General features: G+C 38.0%; 1 protein-coding gene across 1 annotated transcript in view; it reads right to left on the reverse strand.

Annotated features, from left to right (window-relative positions):
• Window positions 1–19675, reverse strand: part of ABA3 (molybdenum cofactor sulfurase (LOS5) (ABA3)) — a 90446-nt gene extending 70771 nt beyond the window's left edge. The window contains exons 1-13 of the mRNA XM_089136021.1: window positions 19277–19675; window positions 19091–19189; window positions 17177–17235; window positions 16930–17090; window positions 16176–16345; window positions 10492–10618; window positions 9033–9138; window positions 8889–8934; window positions 4452–4578; window positions 2995–3097; window positions 2851–2896; window positions 1610–1648; window positions 1354–1510 (exon numbers count right to left, since the gene is read on the reverse strand). Of these exons, the coding sequence (XP_088992147.1) occupies window positions 1354–1510; window positions 1610–1648; window positions 2851–2896; window positions 2995–3097; window positions 4452–4578; window positions 8889–8934; window positions 9033–9138; window positions 10492–10618; window positions 16176–16345; window positions 16930–17090; window positions 17177–17235; window positions 19091–19189; window positions 19277–19388 (1352 nt within the window). The 5' untranslated portion in view covers window positions 19389–19675. The remainder of the gene's footprint in view (window positions 1–1353; window positions 1511–1609; window positions 1649–2850; window positions 2897–2994; window positions 3098–4451; window positions 4579–8888; window positions 8935–9032; window positions 9139–10491; window positions 10619–16175; window positions 16346–16929; window positions 17091–17176; window positions 17236–19090; window positions 19190–19276) is intronic.
• Between the last annotated feature and the right edge of the window lie 1215 nt (window positions 19676–20890).

The raw sequence follows: 20890 nt of genomic DNA on the forward strand, positions 1-20890 counted from the left end.
AAATGCTGCGTCACGACATATGCATTGTACAATAAGTTCCCAATGATCCAAACATGGCCTAGTCAAAATGGTTTAATGATTGATAGAAAAAAAAAATTATCTAAATTCTGAATATGACAAAAATGTATAAGAAAAAAAACACCATTTATAACTCCTAGAGGTCAAAAACGCCAGCTTCTTTTAGTTCATTCTAGATATGGGAGAAATATTGAAGCTATGATTACAGCTTGTTTTGAACAAAAAGTAGAATGAAAAAAGAATTTAAAATAGCAAACTCATTAATTCAAGTTGATGGGACAAACATACCTGAGATCTCTTAGTATGTGTTTAGTAAAGATCTTTCCTGAGAACAATGTTCTTTCCCAAATTCATTTTTTTGGCATTCTCATCAAAGAACGGAGGTCTGAGCATCGTTTTGACTATTTGGTAAAACCTTTCCCAGAATGTTTGAGAACAGTGTGGAACAAATTGGTATTTGGTTATTTTTATTCCTAAGAACTATTTTTATGACAAAGACTGCCATTAATACATATATAAAACAAACCCAATAAGGAAAGCTTTTTAAGGTCTAATGCACCAAATCGTATTTTAAATTTTAAAAATACAAGAACCCAAAGACTGTTCAGAAATATTTAGTATAAAGTTTTTACCAAAAAAAAATATTTAGTATAAAGTAACTAGTACATCAATTTTTTAGGGATAATTATTGATGCTTCCTAGTCTTATACCATAGGTAGTACCTTATTACTTGTACTTTTTGAAATTACTATCCTAACCTTGGACTTTCCTGAAATTACTGATGACCCCTTTAAGCTTCTTTAGTCTTTTTTTTTTTTTTTTTTTTTTTTTTTTTTTTTGATGAATAAATAATTAAATTACTGAAACAACAAGGGCACAAGTACAAACAGAGGGGAGAAAACCAGTCAAGTACTGGATTCTCGCTTCCTCTTTCTTCAACCGAAAATAAAAAGTTTTGAGAACCAATTTTCATTTGTCTCTCACTGAAGCAGAGAGAGAGAGAGAGAGAGAGAGAGAGAGAGAGAGAGAGAATCGTGCTTTGTCAAAAAAAAAAAGGTGTGTTTTTCCTTCTTTTTTTCCTGTTTTTGAGAACGACAAAACAAGACAAAGTTGTTTTGCCAAAAACCTTCTCAAGCACAAACATTAGATATGTTCTTTTCCTAAGAATGATAGCACGACCCAATTCGCCAAGCACATTTTTGGTTGTTTTTCCATACAATGAGAACAACAGAATGCCGAAAACAGTTCCCTAGCCTGTTATCGAATGTGCTCTTAGATTTTTTTCTCGTCTAATTACTATATTTATTGAATTAACATCCCAAGTGATTGACATACCGGGCTATCGCGGATACAGTCAAAGAATTTATTATTCTGAACCCATGATGGATAGCAGCTATGCTCAAGAATGACTGTGAGCCATCCTCAAATGATTCCTCAATACTTTTCCTTCTCCTAACAAAGTCAATGTCCGCAATGCATGCAGCTACAGTGCCTGGACCAAAATAGAATCAAATAAATTCAGTACAGAGAACAAATAGTTAAGAGTATCAGATAAAATCAAAATGATGAGAAAGTAAAGAAATTCACAAACCTCCACCAAAGTACTTCTTCTGTAGTAACTCTGCAGATTCTGCAGTTTCACAGTATGGTACATAAAAGTTCAGAACAAGATGAAGCATCATCAAGTTAGATATCTTTAAATTAGAAAGCAAATCTAACTAAACTTCAAAGAAAACAAACAATAAACTAGAGCTTTAAATTACACATACTCATGCAGAAAGGGGTTCTACAAGGAAGTAAAAGTAACTAATGAACATTTCATTTGTTTTTTTTCCTTTTTTCCCCCTGGTTCAAATGTAATCTCCCAAGACAGTCCACTTTGTCCAGATCAGTCTGTTTGTTGTCTATTGAGGTCTTGCTCGTTCTCTTTTCAAGGCCATTGCCTCTATCCCTCTGTAAAGGCAGGGAATCTTGTAAGTTATCTGTTTTCTTTGTTCCCTCCCCCTTCACTTCCTTTGGGTGAACTTTTATTCAATCAAAAAAAAATGTTTCAAAATTTCAAAATCTGGCTATTGATTCTAGATCTGATCTGATCTTTTAATAGCTAGCCTATATATTTGAATCTCCTCATCTCCAGACTTCCCTAATTTTCACCTTTGGCGGCCGATTTGCTTCAGGCCATCAGCCAGCCTACATCCTATAATATCCTCAAAATCATCTTTTTCATAAAAACCAACATATTAAAGAAAAGGAGATAAGTAACAAGGAATACAAATCCCTAAACACAGGCTTAATCATTATGGAAAACATCTATGGAGCAGACAAACTTCATGAATACTTAATTCTAGATCTCAATTCAGTAAAAAACAGAGTTAATATAAATCTCTTTGAAATTTATTCTCTTTTAAATTTTAGGAAAGAAATCTGTTTGAATCTTGGCAAGGAGACAACGAAGATGATTAAACCAAGATAAGTTAAGATTAATTTTACCTTACGTATCAAAAAATAACTAAGACAACAACCATAATGGTTAAATACTCGGTCAAACTTATCAAACAAGGCCAGATAGATGAATAAACCAGTCAAACCATCATCTGGCCAGAAGGATAGCTCCATGCCAATCTAAACAATGTTGAAGTTTGGTGCACGGGGAACAGAAAGCAAGCTGTAAATCAACACTACAAATTACATATACAGAACCATAGGTTTAACCAAACAACAATTGCAATAAGTAACATATTGTCATCAATAACAAAAGCATGAACATAAGATAAGTAAACATGCAAAATAAGGGGTATTTATTATCTATGGGAAAATAATATCAAATCATACCAGATCGAACAATAAGAGCACCAAGCCCAGATGGATAACCAAAAATCTGTCACAAAAACGAAAGGAGGAATAAATGCCAGCCCACAGACCACAGCTAGTAGCCTCTATACGAAGGAAAATGATAGGTGTAAACAACTATGTCACCTTGTAGAATGAAATGACAAGAAAATCCACTGGAAATTTAGACAGATCTGGTGGTTCTGTGGCACATCCTTTTGCAGCATCAACCAAGACCATCCAGTGCCCCCTGCTTCTCAAACAAGAAAAGGTGAATGAAGAACGAACATAACAATGATAGACTTCACTAACTTGCTTTACAGAAAAACACTAATAAATACATATACTGCAGTACCAAAATGAACAAGGATACAGCACCAATGTTGATACAACGAAAACAAATTTCAAGAAATTAAATTACAGAAGCTGGTCTAATCAAATTAAAGAAGTCTGGTACGAATAATATAGAAAGAGAAAGTGTGAGCCCTAGCCCCTCCAACCTGCGTCACCCCCACCCCCAAAAAAATAAATAAATAAAACCTGAATGCCCTCTTTTGGCAAACCTTGCACCTGTGGCCAGCCTTTCCAGCCTGATTTGTTTACGAACCCACCAGACTGCCTGGTCTGCAAAAGCTTAATCCACAACCCCAAATTTTTGATAGCCGAAATCCACCTCACTTAACCAGCTTCTAAAATCTCTTTGTGTGACACTGGCCCCATTTTACTGTAAATACCAGTTGACATAGACCAAACCATGAAAAAGTTCAGATCAAAACAATTATCGCATGAATATTGTCATAGCCCCATCAAACCAAATTACTGAGCCAGAACTGCACCAGCTCAAGCAAGCCAAGAAGGTCTAGATCGAGCCAGACCAGCTGGCCTTGAAGAAGATCCAACTTGCAGCTCCATAATTTTGACAAGAATGCAAATCTTTGACCAGTCAAATCCTAGCTGCTTAGTTTCTAATTTTGGCTGTGCGGTCTACTTGAAGACCTTAGAGTTTGCCTGTTTCTCTTCCTATGATTCTCTATTGTGACAACAAAGTAGCTATAAGCATTGTTCATAATCCAGTATAGCATGATAGGACAAACATGTAGAGATTAACAAGCATTTCGTCAAAAAAAGTTGGAAAGCGTCATAATTTGTATGCCATTTGTGAAGTCTGAAGATCAAACAGCAGATGTCCTTGGATGTATATTCCATCCAATTTGACCAAGTTGGGCATGTCTGATATCTTTGCCTAACTTGAGGGGAGTGTTGTCAGGGGTACTGTAGGGAGGATATCCCACTCTCACGATTGCACTAGCAGGATTTCTTCACTTTCCTTGTTTCTTTCTTTATTTCCTTATTATAGTAGGAATCTATCCTAGGACTTCCCACCTTTAGTTATTTCTGTTTTTTCCTTTCCTTCTCAGAATTGTCTCTCCTTCATATCGTAAACTATAAATACCCCCATTGGGAGCTGTGAATAAAGCACAATTGTCTAGGAAACAATTTCTTAGCTAACAAAAATCTTGATGGTGGATAACAGAGAAACTGTAAACTATATTCAGAAATACAACACATGTATAAGTATTCAATGAAGCCATGAATTCTCATACTTGCTATATGGTGAGCTTCCTAGAACTTGTTTAGCATCATTCTTCACAATCGTTGCCAGATCAAGACCGAACTTCACGCCAGAGAAATTACACTCTGAAGGAAAGGCAAACAAGTTGTAAACATCACCTGCAACAATCAGACAGCACAAGAAACAAACAAAAGAAAATTAGACCTGAATAATCTTTTTCAGATACGTTAGATTATAAAACATGGTTCATGACAACCCCAGCTCCCTTTAAACTAATAATGATAGTTTATACAGTTGGACAGTGTCCATTAAACACAGTTTTCGAATATGTGTAATTTTGAAATTACTGCATGAAACTAACTTCCGGGCTAGTGAGATTGATCCATGGGCTTTGACCCAAACCCTCTGAACTAAGGATAAGATTGGCATATGGGGTCATTACATTTTATGTTACTAGAGATGTTGATTTCAGGGCATAAATGTTACTACTTACTAGTAGAAAAGATTTCGACACAAATTCTCACATTTGTTACTGTCTATAGTATAAAGCAGAGATATGTAACTTTCATTAGTTGACTCTAGAACTGAGAATTCCTTTATAAATTGCAATGCAACATTTCAGATTTGCACCAATGCTTGATGTCAAATGCATTATAAATGAGGGTACTGGGTTTGAGATTGCACATCATGAACGAAAGAGATGATCAACATTGGAACCACTACTCTCAATTGGGATATCAAGTAAAGAGATGTATGTGATTCATCAGAGAAGAATGCCACGCTCTCTCAAGCTAATGGCTCTCTAGCAAGGGATAGGTACTTGTCGTAAGGCAATAGTATTAGTAGTTCTATTAATAAGGGTAGAGTTGTCTTGTTAGGATATTTTCATTGTAATAGTCCCACACCATGAATATTTGTTTCTTTCTTTGCAAGTTACTAATATAAATAAAGGCTCGTAATGTCACTTAGACACAAGTCAGATTTTTCAAATCATTCAACAAGGTATTAGAACCACAGATCTGATCCTCAGATCTAAGAAACCCTAACCCTACATCGCGAGCCATCTTCCACCTTCTGCCGCCTTCTTTCTCCTCTTCCTCCCATTGCAAACCTATCACCACAACCTCCCATAGCCCAACAACAGCCACCACCATTGCAAGCATCCCCACACCCTCTCTCCTAGCAATAGCCCCTTGAGGTATCACAACCCTTTTGCAATCCATCTAGGGCTATCGCCTCCTACCTCCTCCGGCACCCCTAATACCCACAATCACCATCGCGTCTCCTTTTTGCCCCTTTTCCATCTTCTGAAATCTTTTCTTACCTCTATGGCTATTCTCCTTGGTGGAGAGCACTTTCTCCCGTTAGGGATCCTTGTTCCTATTGATGTTGTGATCTGGTTATTTGAATCAGTTTTTTGTTTGGTTCGGCAACGGCTAATTTAGTAACCTCCACCTCTTCTCGGTACATCCGGTATAGAGGATACTCCATTTTTCTATTCCCAGAACATGATTTCTCCCCATTTCGGATGACCAGCTGTTAAACTTAATGGAACCAATTATCTTTGCTGGTCTCGATTAGTTTCCCTGCGTTTAGTGCTCGTGGTCTTACTAGCCATCTTCACGGACTTCTATCTAGCCATCTTCTCCTCGTTGGCACAAGACAAGTGGCCGATTGAGTGCATGGTTATGAGATTTCTTCTCAATTCCATTGAACCAACTATTGCATAAATCTATCTTCTTCTTCCCGATGCTTCCACAATCTGTAGTTGCCAAGGAGACTTACCAAGGATGCAACTATCTAGGCGAGACTCATTGTTGAACTCGAGTCTTCCGGTAAGAGAAGAAAATAGGGACAACTAATTTCATTTCTTATGCTTGCCTCTTTGGTCTTAGCCTGGAGTAACTAGTTCCTTCTCATTTTTTGCTTTTGCTCCGCCTTTTTTCTCTTGCTATAACCCCCTTTTTTCCTTTTGGTTAATGAATTATTTATTCATCCAAAAACAATATTCTTGTCCTCAAGAAATATCTTATAATGTTAATCTAGTTGACAATCAATTGTGAACATTGAAATTCACACTTTAGAGATTATTGTAACCAAAATTTCTGTTAAAAATTACCATGGTGCTTAATGATGAACTATGGGGCCATGATATCTAAACAACCCAGGCCATTGGAGGGGTTTAGATGCTCGAAATGCCTTCACAACTATGTGATGCATATCCATGCCCTCTGCGAGGTTTAAAGTATCCCACGATACCATGCAATACAAGCCGATACGTATCCATATTTGACCAAACCGTCGATACACCTCGATACGCCTCTCCATTGAATTACACTAAATACATTATGGAGCGATACAATCTCGATACGATACGTCTCTTAAAATCACCCGCCGATACGATACCGTGCGATATTGTAAGCCTTGCCCTCAAGTCCAAGGCCAACTGGGGTGATCTAACCACGGTTGGCCTCCCTATTTGGGCCCAAAACCCAAACCCAAAGAACCAATCCAAAGCTAGCCATCCCGGGACATCTTGCCATTTCCGTAGCCCTTTTGGGCTTGGACCCCCGAATCCAGGGTCATGGATTTATCTTTTTTAATTTGAATTAGTATTTTTGAGTCATAATGTAAGACTAGTTAAGAGTCCAATTTTCGGAGTCTTTAGTTTTTATCATCCACTAATTTTGCCATTTACACCACTTCTACATTGCTTCATTATGTGACATGATGATCTGTTGCCTTAATCCACCTTTAAATCTAGCAACCTTAGCCTCATCGGTTTGCGTTTTGATTCGTTCGATGTCTTATGTAGAGTCCTTAGGGTTCCTCTTGAGCCCTTTTGTTTTTTTGTGGTCCTTTGTGGGATCCTTTATGGTTGGTTCCCTTTAGTTTGGCTATAATAGCCCATTGAGTTGTATGGACATTCGTTTATCTAAATCGCTTGGGTCGTGGGGTGACCCTAGCGGTGCTTTTTCTGTTTATGATTATTCTCACCCCATCTTCACACATTTCACCACATCTTCATCCCCCTGCCCATCTTCTTCCTTGAGCCACCATTAAACCCTTAACCGTAATCTCCAACCTCTAATCCACCTTGATCTCTAGCCCTTTTAGGCTCCACTCCCTACCTTATCCCCTTCCCCCCATTCCTACCCCTTACCCACCCTTGGGAGTCCTACTCCTGGACTCCTCATAGCCTAACCTTATCATCCAATCTGATTGACGTACAGACTCATGGCCGGGATATCATCCCTGTCCCTTCCTGGCTTCCCCCCGCCTTGGTTCTCTGCCTTGGACGAGGTCCCTTTCCCTGGCTTGATTCGGCCTGGCTGATCCTCTCGGCCTCTCCTTCCGCATCCCGCGCCCCGTTCTGTTGTTCGCTGTCTTCTCGTTTCCGTCGGGGTTCTGTTCCCTTCGTCTGATTCTGCTGACAGCGTTCCCCCTTTGCCTGCTGTTTTGGGTCCTCCTTGGTCTGTATCTTGGGTTCCGGGGCTGGCGCCCTGGTTGCTCCCTTGCTTTTTTTTGGTTTTATTGCTTGTTTTCTCCTTCCTTCTTGGTCTACTAGGTCGGGGGCTTGTTGCCCTGTGGGGTTGTTTTGGTTGTATTTCTTTTACTGGTTTGTGCTTTTGGTTTTTTTGTCCTTTACGGTCCTCCTATGTTTTCCTTTTGTGCTTGGGTTGGGGCCTGGGTCTCCGAGGCCCGCCCCTGCTGTGTCCCTCCCCGGGGGCTTTGTTTTCTAATGCTTCCCCTTTTTTTTTGTCTCCTTGGGGTCCGTTGGGTCTGGTTCTTTTTTGGCCCCGGGGTTCTGGGTCCCTCCCGGCCTCTCTCCTTGCCCCGGCCCTTCCATCATCTTTTTCATAAAAACCAACATATTAAAGAAAAGGAGATAAGTAACAAGGAATACAAATCCCTAAACACAGGCTTAATCATTATGGAAAACATCTATGGAGCAGACAAATTTCATGAATACTTAATTCTAGATCTCAATTCAGTAAAAAACAGAGTTAATATAAATCTCTTTGAAATTTATTCTCTTTTAAATTTTAGGAAAAGAAATCTGTTTGAATCTTGGCAAGGAGACAACGAAGATGATTAAACCAAGATAAGTTAAGATTAATTTTACCTTACGTATCAAAAAATAACTAAGACAACAACCATAATGGTTAAATACTTGGTCAAACTTATCAAACAAGGCCAGATAGATGAATAAACCAGTCAAACCATCATCTGGCCAGAAGGATAGCTCCATGCCAATCTAAACAATGTTGAAGTTTGGTGCACGGGGAACAGAAAGCAAGCTGTAAATCAACACTACAAATTACATATACAGAACCATAGGTTTAACCAAACAACAATTGCAATAAGTAACATATTGTCATCAATAACAAAAGCATGAACATAAGATAAGTAAACATGCAAAATAAGGGGTATTTATTATCTATGGGAAAATAATATCAAATCATACCAGATCGAACAATAAGAGCACCAAGCCCAGATGGATAACCAAAAATCTGTCACAAAAACGAAAGGAGGAATAAATGCCAGCCCACAGACCACAGCTAGTAGCCTCTATACGAAGGAAAATGATAGGTGTAAACAACTATGTCACCTTGTAGAATGAAATGACAAGAAAATCCACTGGAAATTTAGACAGATCTGGTGGTTCTGTGGCACATCCTTTTGCAGCATCAACCAAGACCATCCAGTGCCCCCTGCTTCTCAAACAAGAAAAGGTGAATGAAGAACGAACATAACAATGATAGACTTCACTAACTTGCCTTACAGAAAAACACTAATAAATACATATACTGCAGTACCAAAATGAACAAGGATACAGCACCAATGTTGATACAACGAAAACAAATTTCAAGAATTAAATTACAGAAGCTGGTCTAATCAAATTAAAGAAGTCTGGTACGAATAATATAGAAAGAGAAAGTGTGAGCCCTAGCCCCTCCAACCTGCGTCACCCCCACCCCCCCCCCCAAAAAAAAAAAAAAAAAAACCTGAATGCCCTCTTTTGGCAAACCTTGCACCTGTGGCCAGCCTTTCCAGCCTGATTTGTTTACGAACCACCAGACTGCCTGGTCTGCAAAAGCTTAATCCACAACCCCAAATTTTTGATAGCCGAAATCCACCTCACTTAACCAGCTTCTAAAATCTCTTTGTGTGACACTGGCCCCATTTTACTGTAAATACCAGTTGACATAGACCAAACCATGAAAAAGTTCAGATCAAAACAATTATCGCATGAATATTGTCATAGCCCCATCAAACCAAATTACTGAGCCAGAACTGCACCAGCTCAAGCAAGCCAAGAAGGTCTAGATCGAGCCAGACCAGCTGGCCTTGATGAAGATCCAACTTGCAGCTCCATAATTTTGACAAGAATGCAAATCTTTGACCAGTCAAATCCTAGCTGCTTAGTTTCTAATTTTGGCTGTGCGGTCTACTTGAAGACCTTAGAGTTTGCCTGTTTCTCTTCCTATGATTCTCTATTGTGACAACAAAGTAGCTATAAGCATTGTTCATAATCCAGTATAGCATGATAGGACAAACATGTAGAGATTAACAAGCATTTCGTCAAAAAAAGTTGGAAAGCGTCATAATTTGTATGCCATTTGTGAAGTCTGAAGATCAAACAGCAGATGTCCTTGGATGTATATTCCATCCAATTTGACCAAGTTGGGCATGTCTGATATCTTTGCCTAACTTGAGGGGAGTGTTGTCAGGGGTACTGTAGGGAGGATATCCCACTCTCGCGATTGCACTAGCAGGATTTCTTCACTTTCCTTGTTTCTTTCTTTATTTCCTTATTATAGTAGGAATCTATCCTAGGACTCCCACCTTTAGTTATTTCTGTTTTTTCCTTTCCTTCTCAGAATTGTCTCTCCTTCATATCGTAAACTATAAATACCCCCATTGGGAGCTGTGAATAAAGCACAATTGTCTAGGAAACAATTTCTTAGCTAACAAAAATCTTGATGGTGGATAACAGAGAAACTGTAAACTATATTCAGAAATACAACAAATGTATAAGTATTCAATGAAGCCATGAATTCTCATACTTGCTATATGGTGAGCTTCCTAGAACTTGTTTAGCATCATTCTTCACAATCGTTGCCAGATCAAGACTGAACTTCACGCCAGAGAAATTACACTCTGAAGGAAAGGCAAACAAGTTGTAAACATCACCTGCAACAATCAGACAGCACAAGAAACAAACAAAAGAAAATTAGACCTGAATAATCTTTTTCAGATACGTTAGATTATAAAACATGGTTCATGACAACCCCAGCTCCCTTTAAACTAATAATGATAGTTTATACAGTTGGACAGTGTCCATTAAACACAGTTTTCGAATATGTGTAATTTTGAAATTACTGCATGAAACTAACTTCCGGGCTAGTGAGATTGATCCATGGGCTTTGACCCAAACCCTCTGAACTAAGGATAAGATTGGCATATGGGGTCATTACATTTTATGTTACTAGAGATGTTGATTTCAGGGCATAAATGTTACTACTTACTTGTAGAAAAGATTTCGACACAAATTCTCGCATTTGTTACTGTCTATAGTATAAAGCAGAGATATGTAACTTTCATTAGTTGACTCTAGAACTGAGAATTCCTTTATCAATTGCAATGCAACATTTCAGATTTGCACCAATGCTTGATGTCAAATGCATTATAAATGAGGGTACTGGGTTTGAGATTGCACATCATGAACGAAAGAGATGATCAACATTGAAACCACTACTCTCAATTGGGATATCAAGTAAAGAGATGTATGTGATTCATCAGAGAAGAATGCCACGCTCTCTCAAGCTAATGGCTCTCTAGCAAGGGATAGGTACTTGTCGTAAGGCAATAGTATTAGTAGTTCTATTAATAAGGGTAGAGTTGTCTTGTTAGGATATTTTCATTGTAATAGTCCCACACCATGAATATTTGTTTCTTTCTTTGCAAGTTACTAATATAAATAAAGGCTCGCAATGTCACTTAGACACAAGTCAGGATTTTTCAAATCATTCAACAAGGTATTAGAACCACAGATCTGATCCTCAGATCTAAGAAACCCTAACCCTACATCGCGAGCCATCTTCCACCTTCCGCCGCCTTCTTTCTCCTCTTCCTCCCATTGCAAACCTATCACCACAACCTCCCATAGCCCAACAACAGCCACCACCATTGCAAGCATCCCCACACCCTCTCTCCTAGCAATAGCCCCTTGAGGTATCACAACCCTTTTGCAATCCATCTAGGGCTATCGCCTCCTACCTCCGGCACCCCTAATACCCAGCAATCACCATCGCGTCTCCTTTTTGCCCCTTTTCCATCTTCTGAAATCTTTTCTTACCTCTATGGCTATTCTCCCTTGGTGGAGAGCACTTTCTCCTGTTAAGGGATCCTTGTTCCTATTGATGTTGTGATCTGGTTATTTGAATCAGTTTTTTGTTTGGTTCTGTGCAACGGCTAATTTAGTAACCTCCACCTCTTCTGGTACATCTGGTATAGAGGATACTCCATTTTTTCTATTCCCCGAGAACATGATTTCTCCCCATTTCAGATGACCACTGTTAAACTTAATGGAAACAATTATCTTTGCTGGTCTCGATTAGTTTCCCTTGCGGTTTAGTGCTCGTGGTCTTACTAGCCATCTTCACAGGACTTCTATCTAGCCATCTTCTCCTGTTATGGCACAAGACAAGTGGCAGACTGATGAGTGCATGATTATGAGATTTCTTCTCAATTCCATTGAACCAAGTATTGCAGAAATCTATCTTCTTCTTCCTGATGCTTCCACAATCTAGAAAGTTGCCAAGGAGACTTACCAAAGGATGCAACTATCTAGGCGAAGACTTCATTGTTGAACTCAAGTCTTCCAATAAGAGAAGAAAAATAGGGACAACTAATTTCATTTCTTATGCTTGCCTCGGCCCTTTGGTCTTAGCCTGGAGTAACTAGTTCCTTCTCATTTTTTGCTTTTGCTCCTGCCTTTTTCTCTCTTGCTATAACCCCCCTTTTTTCCTTTTGGTTAATGAATTATTTATTCATCCAAAAACAATATTCTTGTCCTCAAGAAATATCTTATAATGTTAATCTAGTTGACAATCAATTATGAACATTGAAATTCACACTTTAGAGATTATTGTAACCAAAATTTCTGTTAAAAATTACCATGGTGCTTAATGATGAACTATAAGGCCATGATATCTAAACAACCCAAGGCCATTAGAGGGGTTTAGATGCTCAGAAAATGCCTTCACAACTATGTGATGCAATATCCATGCCCTCTAGCAAGGTTTAAAGTATCCCACGATACCATGCAATACAAGCCGATACGTATCCATATTTGACCAAACCAATACGATACACCTCGATACACCTCTCCATTGAATTACACTAAAATACATTAGCTGGAGCGATACAATCTCGATACAGGACGATACGTCTCTTAAAATCACCTGACCGATACGATACTCGATACCGATATTGTAAGCCTTGCCCTCAAGTCCAAGGCCAACTGGAGGTGGATCTAACCACGGTTGGCCTCCCTATAATTGGGCCCAAAACCCAAACCCAAAAGAACCAATCCAAAGCTAGCCAAATACCCAAGGGACATCTTGGCCATTTCCCTAGCCCTTTTGGGCTTGAAACCCCCGAATCCAAGGGTCATGGATTTATCTTTTTTTTAAATTTGAATTAGTATTTTATGAGTCATAACAGAGTCCCAGTCAATGTAAGACTCGAAGTTAAGAGTCCAATTTTCAAGGAGATCTGCTTAAAGTTTTTATCATCCACTAATTTTGCCATTTACACCACTTCTACATATGACTTCAAATTATGTGACATGATGATCGAAGCCAAGTTAAACCTTAATCCACCTTTAAATCTAGCAACCTTAGCCTCATCAGTTTGCAAGTAATTTGATTCGTTCAAGATGTCTTATGTAAGAGTCCAATTAGGGTTCCTCTTAAGAGCCCTTTTGTTTTTAATTAGCTGAGTCCTTTGTAAGGGGAATCCTTTATGGTTAAGGTTCCCCAGTTTAAGTCTTAGTCAAATTTCTAAGGTTGTAAGGCTATAAATAGCCCATTGAGTATGTAATGAAGACAATTCAAAGTTTATACTAAAATCAGAGGCTTGGGTCATGGGGATGAAACCCTAAAGCCTGGGCTGAAGAATGTCTTTAAGTTCTAGAAATTTATGAAATTATTCGTCAAGCCACCATCTTCATCACAATTTCACCACATCTTCATCACCAAACCTGCAAGCCATCTTCTTCCTTGAGCCACCATTAAAAACCCTTAACCGTAAATCTCCAACAACTCGTAATCCAACCATTAGATCTCTAAGCCCTTTTAGGCTCCACATCCCATAACCTTATCACACCTTCCCAACCCATTCCTACCCTTACCCAACCACTTGGGAGTCCTACTCCAACTAGGACTCCTTAAACATAGCCTAAACCTTATAACATCCAATCTGAAATTAGAAAACAAGTACAGACTCGAATAAAGGCCAGAGGATATCAATTCAGACCTGATCAGACCTTCCTAAGGCTTCTACACCAAATCCAGACCTTGAGTTACAATCTGCAACTGTAGGACAGAGGTACAGAAACAGCATTTCAACCATAGGACTTGAATTCAGGCCTGGCTGATCCCTTCTCAAGGCCTGAACTCACTTCCAGACATCCACAAGCAGAGCCCCAAGTTCTGAAATTGAATTCAGACTGTCTTCTCAGAATTTACAGCAAGATACAGGGGTATCTAAGTTGCAGACCATTCAGATCTAGATTCTAGACATGAACAGCAAGATTCCAGCCCTATAATGACCTGCTGATTTTTAGAAAAGGTCCTACACTTGGTCTTAGTAATCTTGGGTTACATCAGAAGGGCTAAGGCAGCAACCTAGGGTTGCTCTCCAATTGCTTTATTTTTGGTTTTAATTGCTTAGTTTAAATCTCAACTTCCTTCTTTGAGTCTACTAATAGGTCAGGGGAAGAACTGTAAATGTTGCCCATGTGAGGGTTGTATTTGGTATGTATATTCTTTTACTAGAAGTTTGTGCTTAATTAGGAGTTTTATATTAGTCCTTTATACAGGTCAAACAATAAGACCTAATAGTTGTTCACTTTTAGTAGCATTGGGTTGGGAGCCTGGGAATACAAATCCAAGTAGGAAACCCAGCCCCTAGCTGTGTAAATAAACCCATCCACTCGATGGGAGAGGCAGTTTTGATTATTCAGTAATAAAGCTTCCCAGAGCACTGTGTGTTTGTTTTATATTGAATCGATCAATCAGTTGGAGGATCCAAGTAATGGGTCTGGTTCTGTTAATTAATTTGAAGATCCAAAACCCTAGGAAGGTTCTAGGTGAAATCAAGCCTAGACACCTGCGACCAGTTGAAAGAAAAGAGTTCAACCTTCATTCTCCATTTGAATATTCCACCCTCAGGGCTCCATTCAAGTATTACTGATAGCCCACATCAATCCCCCTCTCCTATCATATCTTTATTTCTGCTCCTCTTGAACCTTTTGAGTTCTCATGACAACAAAATTCATGGTCAGGTCTGTCAAAAACTTTAGGTACATCATCCTAGTGACTTAAGATCCTAGTCTGGCCCCATTCTGACTGTCCAATTTCAAGATATAAATATTTTCTTGAATTTTCGTATTCCTAACCCCCCCCCCCCCCAACCAAAAAAAGGATAAAAGAAAAAATTTGTATCTTCCAATTTAGCCATCCAATCCCAACCAACCTTGGGGAATCATACCTTTATATTATTTCTACATTCCCTCCGAGTTTTGCCCCACTCAAATAATTTTTCATCCCATATCTCAGGAACCTGCCCCATCCCACCATTTTAGATCCTCTCCAAAACTGACACCACACATCCTTGATACTATTTGATTTCAATTAATCCAACCAGGAATTGAGAGGCCACTAACCAAATCCATCCTTACTAGTAAAATCATCCCATCCCATCCCATCACAGCCCATATCACAGATAACCCCCATACCCTTAACCAAAATTTCAAAAAGCCCTTTGTCGGTGCCATATGAGTTGATTCTCTTAAAAGATCATGGAAGAAGTGACCCTCGTTAAATTGGGGCTGCATCACTATAAGAAGTAGCTGCTAAATGGGACAGCATAACTTCCTTAGTAATTAGTAAAAAGAATCCAGAAAATTAACAAAAAGAACTGTTGTACAATTATTGAGGTACGAAGGCTTTTAGACTGTAGCAGACAATTTTTTGTGCTTATTGCTTCCCTCTACTAGAATGTTTCCCACTGACTTTTCCAAGCAGCAACTTCTAGCATCTTGAATTCCACAAGATGATCTTCAAACTCAATATACAATCTGCTAACAGTTGATACTAGATGAAATGCCCATGTCACTGCTAATATTAGTATTAGTAAACATGAAATTAAAATAAATAAATAAATGGGAACATTTGAAAATATTACAAAAAATAATTGTGTAACTAAATTCAATTAATCCCAAATATAGATACTAAGTTCTACTTTATTTTGAAACTGAACAACTCAATTTTGAAAATGAAAACAAAGATTCCCAGATTTTAAAATTTTATTTACCAGGTTTTGTAAGAATTTTAGTTAGTCAAAAATCATGATTGCAGAAGTTTAAGTCTTATTTTTTAATAATTTCACTTCACTTTCCTTCACTTGCAAAATTTGGAAAGATCATCTTAACTTCACATAAGAAAAAACCTCAAGTGCATACCAGAAGAGTTTCCTTCAGTTGATTCATCCTGTACTCTGCCTGCATTTCTTCTTTGTGCAGGGTACTGTGCTACCTTAACAGTGGATCCATCTTTCCTCGATACTCCATTCTTATGCTGATCTTCTTCAACGTCTACTGCAAAAGCTACAGCTCCTTGACTCAGCGCATATCTAGAAACAGTTTAGTATGAAAACAGGCTCTGATACACTAACATTACAGCAAATATAGTTGCATGGAGGCCAGGCAATGCAAATACTTGGAAAGTATATAGATGCATAGTGTAACCAGAAAGGTGAACAAGGCTCCTAGACTCTTAGGTGACTCCTTGACAACCATGACCAAAAAATAAAAAAGAGAAACACAGTATGTCTATGGAACCCATTTTTATTGGAATCTTTCATACTCTTCCGTCAAAAAGAAATTCGTTCAGTTCTTTCATAGACTGCAAAAGGTTAAACAGACAAGATTGTCACAGATAGGATAGTCTCCATCATTGAAAATTCTCTAATCATGGCCCTCCAATAAATTCCACTGTTCATAATGATTAACTTCAAATTCTGTCCATCCAAGCACGCAATAGTAATCATTGAATCTCAAAATTTTCAGCTACATCAGCTCTTAGATATGGTATTGTGGTCCAGCAATTAGACAAGAAGATATGTTGAAATATCACGAATATTGTCATGCCTGCATGGTATATGTATTGTGGCGCACTAACATGATAGAAAAAAAGTGAAAAATGACAAGAGGATACTCTCTGATTCCAAGAACACTGTTGTGGTTCTCAATTGTGTACATGAAACTGCTATCTCTACTCCAAGGGAAAGCCTCCCCAACCAGCTTTAATGCTGCTGTTGCTCCAGAAGTGAAAATGCATTTGTATTCTCCAGGGGGTGCATTGCAGTAATCAAGGACCTGAGGCAACATAAGGGCCTCAGCAAGGTAACACAAATAACAGTAGAGGTAATAATATCAAATCAACACTTCATCACCCAAATCACCTGTTGGCGAGCGGCCCTTACGACTTCACTAGTAGCCAGGCTGGAATCACTTTGGCTATCTATGTTTGTCTTGAATTAAGGAAAATCCAGAAGTTGTTAAACCAATTAAATACCAGGAAGGAAAAAAGAATATTAACTTCCCAACTGAATGCAGCAAAGCACTCCAAGTAAAATGTATGCTAAGCATTCATAAAATCCTATTTTCGAATACCCAATGGGAAAAAAAATGCTCTGATCTCTGAAAGTCATGTTAGGGTTTAGGATTTAAGCACAAGGTTGCTTAAAACATTACACCTTAAGTATCTAGTTTAGAATACCCAGACCGTTGCGTCCAACTAGTATTTATAGAACAACACTAGATTTTACAGTTAATTGGACTCTCCCACAAAGGCCCATTACACCGTTGGATCGTAACTAATCTAATGGCCTATATTAGAACATAAGTTGGGTATAACTTGAATACCTCAACATAGTTGGGTATGACTCAAATACCTCAACAATCTCCTCCTATGCTCTACATATGGCGCCAACATTGGTCCCAAAAATGTAATGTTCAAACTCAATACAAAATCATTCATAACATTCCAAATAAAAACATGGAATGGTTCTTTGTAAAAGAAACCATTTAGATCTTGTTCTTGTATAGAAACTTGATGAGAATGCAAATGATTTTTCAGCCATCATGTGGGTTGTACTAAGTTCTTTTGGTTGAACTAGATATTTATGCAAATGATTGAATTCACATATTATGAAATTCATATTTGATAAATTAGCAATAGATGGCAAAAACCCAATTCTAGGGCTTGGCGGAAAGATTTACTTAACAAGTAAAATCAATCAAAGCTGTCAGGATGGACCTCGATTCACTTTATGAGTAAATCGTTCAAGGATGCAAAAAACAATTGTATTGTTCTTTGTGAGAACAAGTAATTCACTTCTAGGAAAAAATTCTAATTAGATTGGGTTTAGATTTGATTCAAAATGTTCATTTGGATTAAATTGGATACTATTCTCTTTGGAAAGTTATGAATGATTCTGTATTGAGTTTGAACATTACATTTCTGGGACTAATGCTGGAGCCATATAGAACATAGGAGGAGATTGCTGAGGTATTTGAGTCACATCCAACTATGTTAAGATATTCAAGTTATACCCATCTTATGTTCTATTATAGGCCATCAGATTAGTTACGATCCAATCGTGTAATGGGCCTTTGTGGGAAAGTTCAATTAACTATAGAACCTAGTATTGTTCTATAAATACTAGCTGGACGCAACGATCTGGGTATTCAAAATTAGATACTCAGGGTGCAATGGCTTAAACCCTAAACCCTAACAATACAAAAAAACAATTGAACCACAAAGTTTTATAAGATTGAAAAAATAATAGTAGGGCAGTAATTTGTGTCAAATGTGTTTTTGACGCTTCAGGAAGTCATAATACACAATTGTCATCTAAAGACATCAATTGTCATGGTATTTCCCACTAAAACTGCCTATTCTCACTCAAAGTCAGGAGACTGCACAGTAATTGCTAGAAGACTGGTACACATGCATGTAAATATAGCGACTGCATGACATTGGGGGTGCATCATTGAATTAGACTCTGAAATTCAATATAGAAAATCTAGCTCATATTTTTAATAACTAATTGTCAGAATTGGTGTCTGTAAGGTCTGGAAAAATAACCTTCTGGCAATAATATTACGTCACATGTTTTTAACTTGGCAAGAGAACAGCATCAAAACCAAATTGCCCTAAAGGGCGAAGTATCTCAGATGAAATGTAACAAAAGAATCAATCCACTTTCAAAACATTGATATAAATTCAGAGGATTGGTAACATAAATACATAGACAAACTCAAAACAGCTCTTTTGGCCACCAATAATTAAACAAATTCAAGTAGATGGATACGAGGATTCCCATAAGTTTTAGAGGTGAGGTCATTGAAAATAGCTTCCATCTGTGACTCAGAATACAGAGTTGCTCCAGCATGATCCAAGTACACAACTCCTATAATTACCGGTCAAGTAATAGTTAGAACTAATCAATTCACAAGTTTCAAAATTCTAAAAGTTAAATAGACAACAATAACCGAACCATCTAATCTCTTGAATTCCGAAGCTCTGATTTCATCAATTTTTTTCTGCGCATTCGGATATCCATAATCGTGACCAAACTCCTTCAGAAATTCTTCTTTATCTCTGTCCATTCTTCTTCGAAGATAATTACGAACAAACGATACAAAACCTCCAAGTGAAACACGAACCCTAGAGAGAAATTGGTAGACTATAATCTAGAATCATGAAGAAAAGGTTTTATAATCTGCATGTCGGAGAAAGACGATAACTGCTGCTGTTGAGCTGGTCTGACATGTGTGACATGTTATAGAGTGGAAAGTCAGAAGACATACGAGGCAAGTGACGCATTTTTGAAGCCTTTCAAAGCGGACTTTTTCAGAACCCACGCAGAAGCCGGTCCAATTGAATGGTCAACCCCTCACGAGCCAACCTCCGAGTCGGATTCTATCGACACCCGGTTCAGAGAGACCGTGATTTCCCCTTAGGAATGGGAAAGGGGAACTGGGGGCAAGGGAGAAAGGTGTAGAAGGACTACGTTTGAACAATGTGCTTCATTGATGTTTTTGAATCATACAATAAATGATGGGGTCCACATGAGATTCACTATGATTTTTTATCTAATTTTTTTTTCACACGTGGTTCAAAGACCTTAGGAGACCATATTGTTCTTAGGCCTGTAAACGGACCGGATTCGGCTCGGATACACCAGTATCCGAATCCGAATCCGCTATCTAAATCCGAATCCGAATCCTGCAAAAATTTAGAGAAGACATCCGAATCCAAATCCGAAACTTTATCGGATATCCGATAATAATCCGATCCGATAAGATATACGATTATTGATTGATAATTGTCATTTTTTTACATTTTTTATTATAAATTTTTAATTTCCGATTACCGAATACCGCTATCCAAATCCGATTATCGGTATCCGAATCCGATTATCATATATTTTTAAAGAAAAAATGTTAAATACTTTACTCTATCCGGATATTATCCGATCCGATAAGCAATTATCCGAATCCGGTTGCTTAGCGAACGGATACGGATATTTTCCGATAAGAAAATTTTCGGATATGGATACCCTTAAACAAATACGAATGCGAATTCGGAGGCGGATTTCAGCTATCTATTTATAGGTCTAATTGTTCTTCCCTCATGAGGAGTTGATCCAAATTTTCAATTGAAGAGCTTTTGTTTTATGCTTTTCAACCAGCTTCTTGGCATCTCAATGGTTGAGGTATCCTATACCTACTTGAGAAGAGAGAAAATCAATAAAGTTACCAACATTGTGCTAAAAATCACGTCTATCATGAAATTTCAATCTAATTTATAAGAAATAGTGGTTTTTTAGGGAAAATTTTCAGTGTCATCTTTTGAGTCATCCCCTAAAATTAATACCACCCACTTAAATTATCCAATTTATCAGTCAAACCCCTTATAGGAGAAAATATATCAATGATACCCCTTCTCATTAGAAAATCGTAGTTAAATGTTAATGTAAGCAAGTTAAACTTTTCAAAAACACGAAAATATCCTTGAATGAAAAATCCTACATTCAATTCATCTTTATCTCCCTATACCATCTACCAATGATAGAGCCAAGATTTAACATCGAGAGGGTCGATTTTTT

This window comes from Hakea prostrata, chromosome 9 (assembly GCF_041222555.1).
Source record: "Hakea prostrata isolate BN-2017 chromosome 9, UWA_Hpros_2, whole genome shotgun sequence".
In the NCBI taxonomy this organism is placed as follows: Eukaryota; Viridiplantae; Streptophyta; class Magnoliopsida; order Proteales; family Proteaceae; genus Hakea; species Hakea prostrata.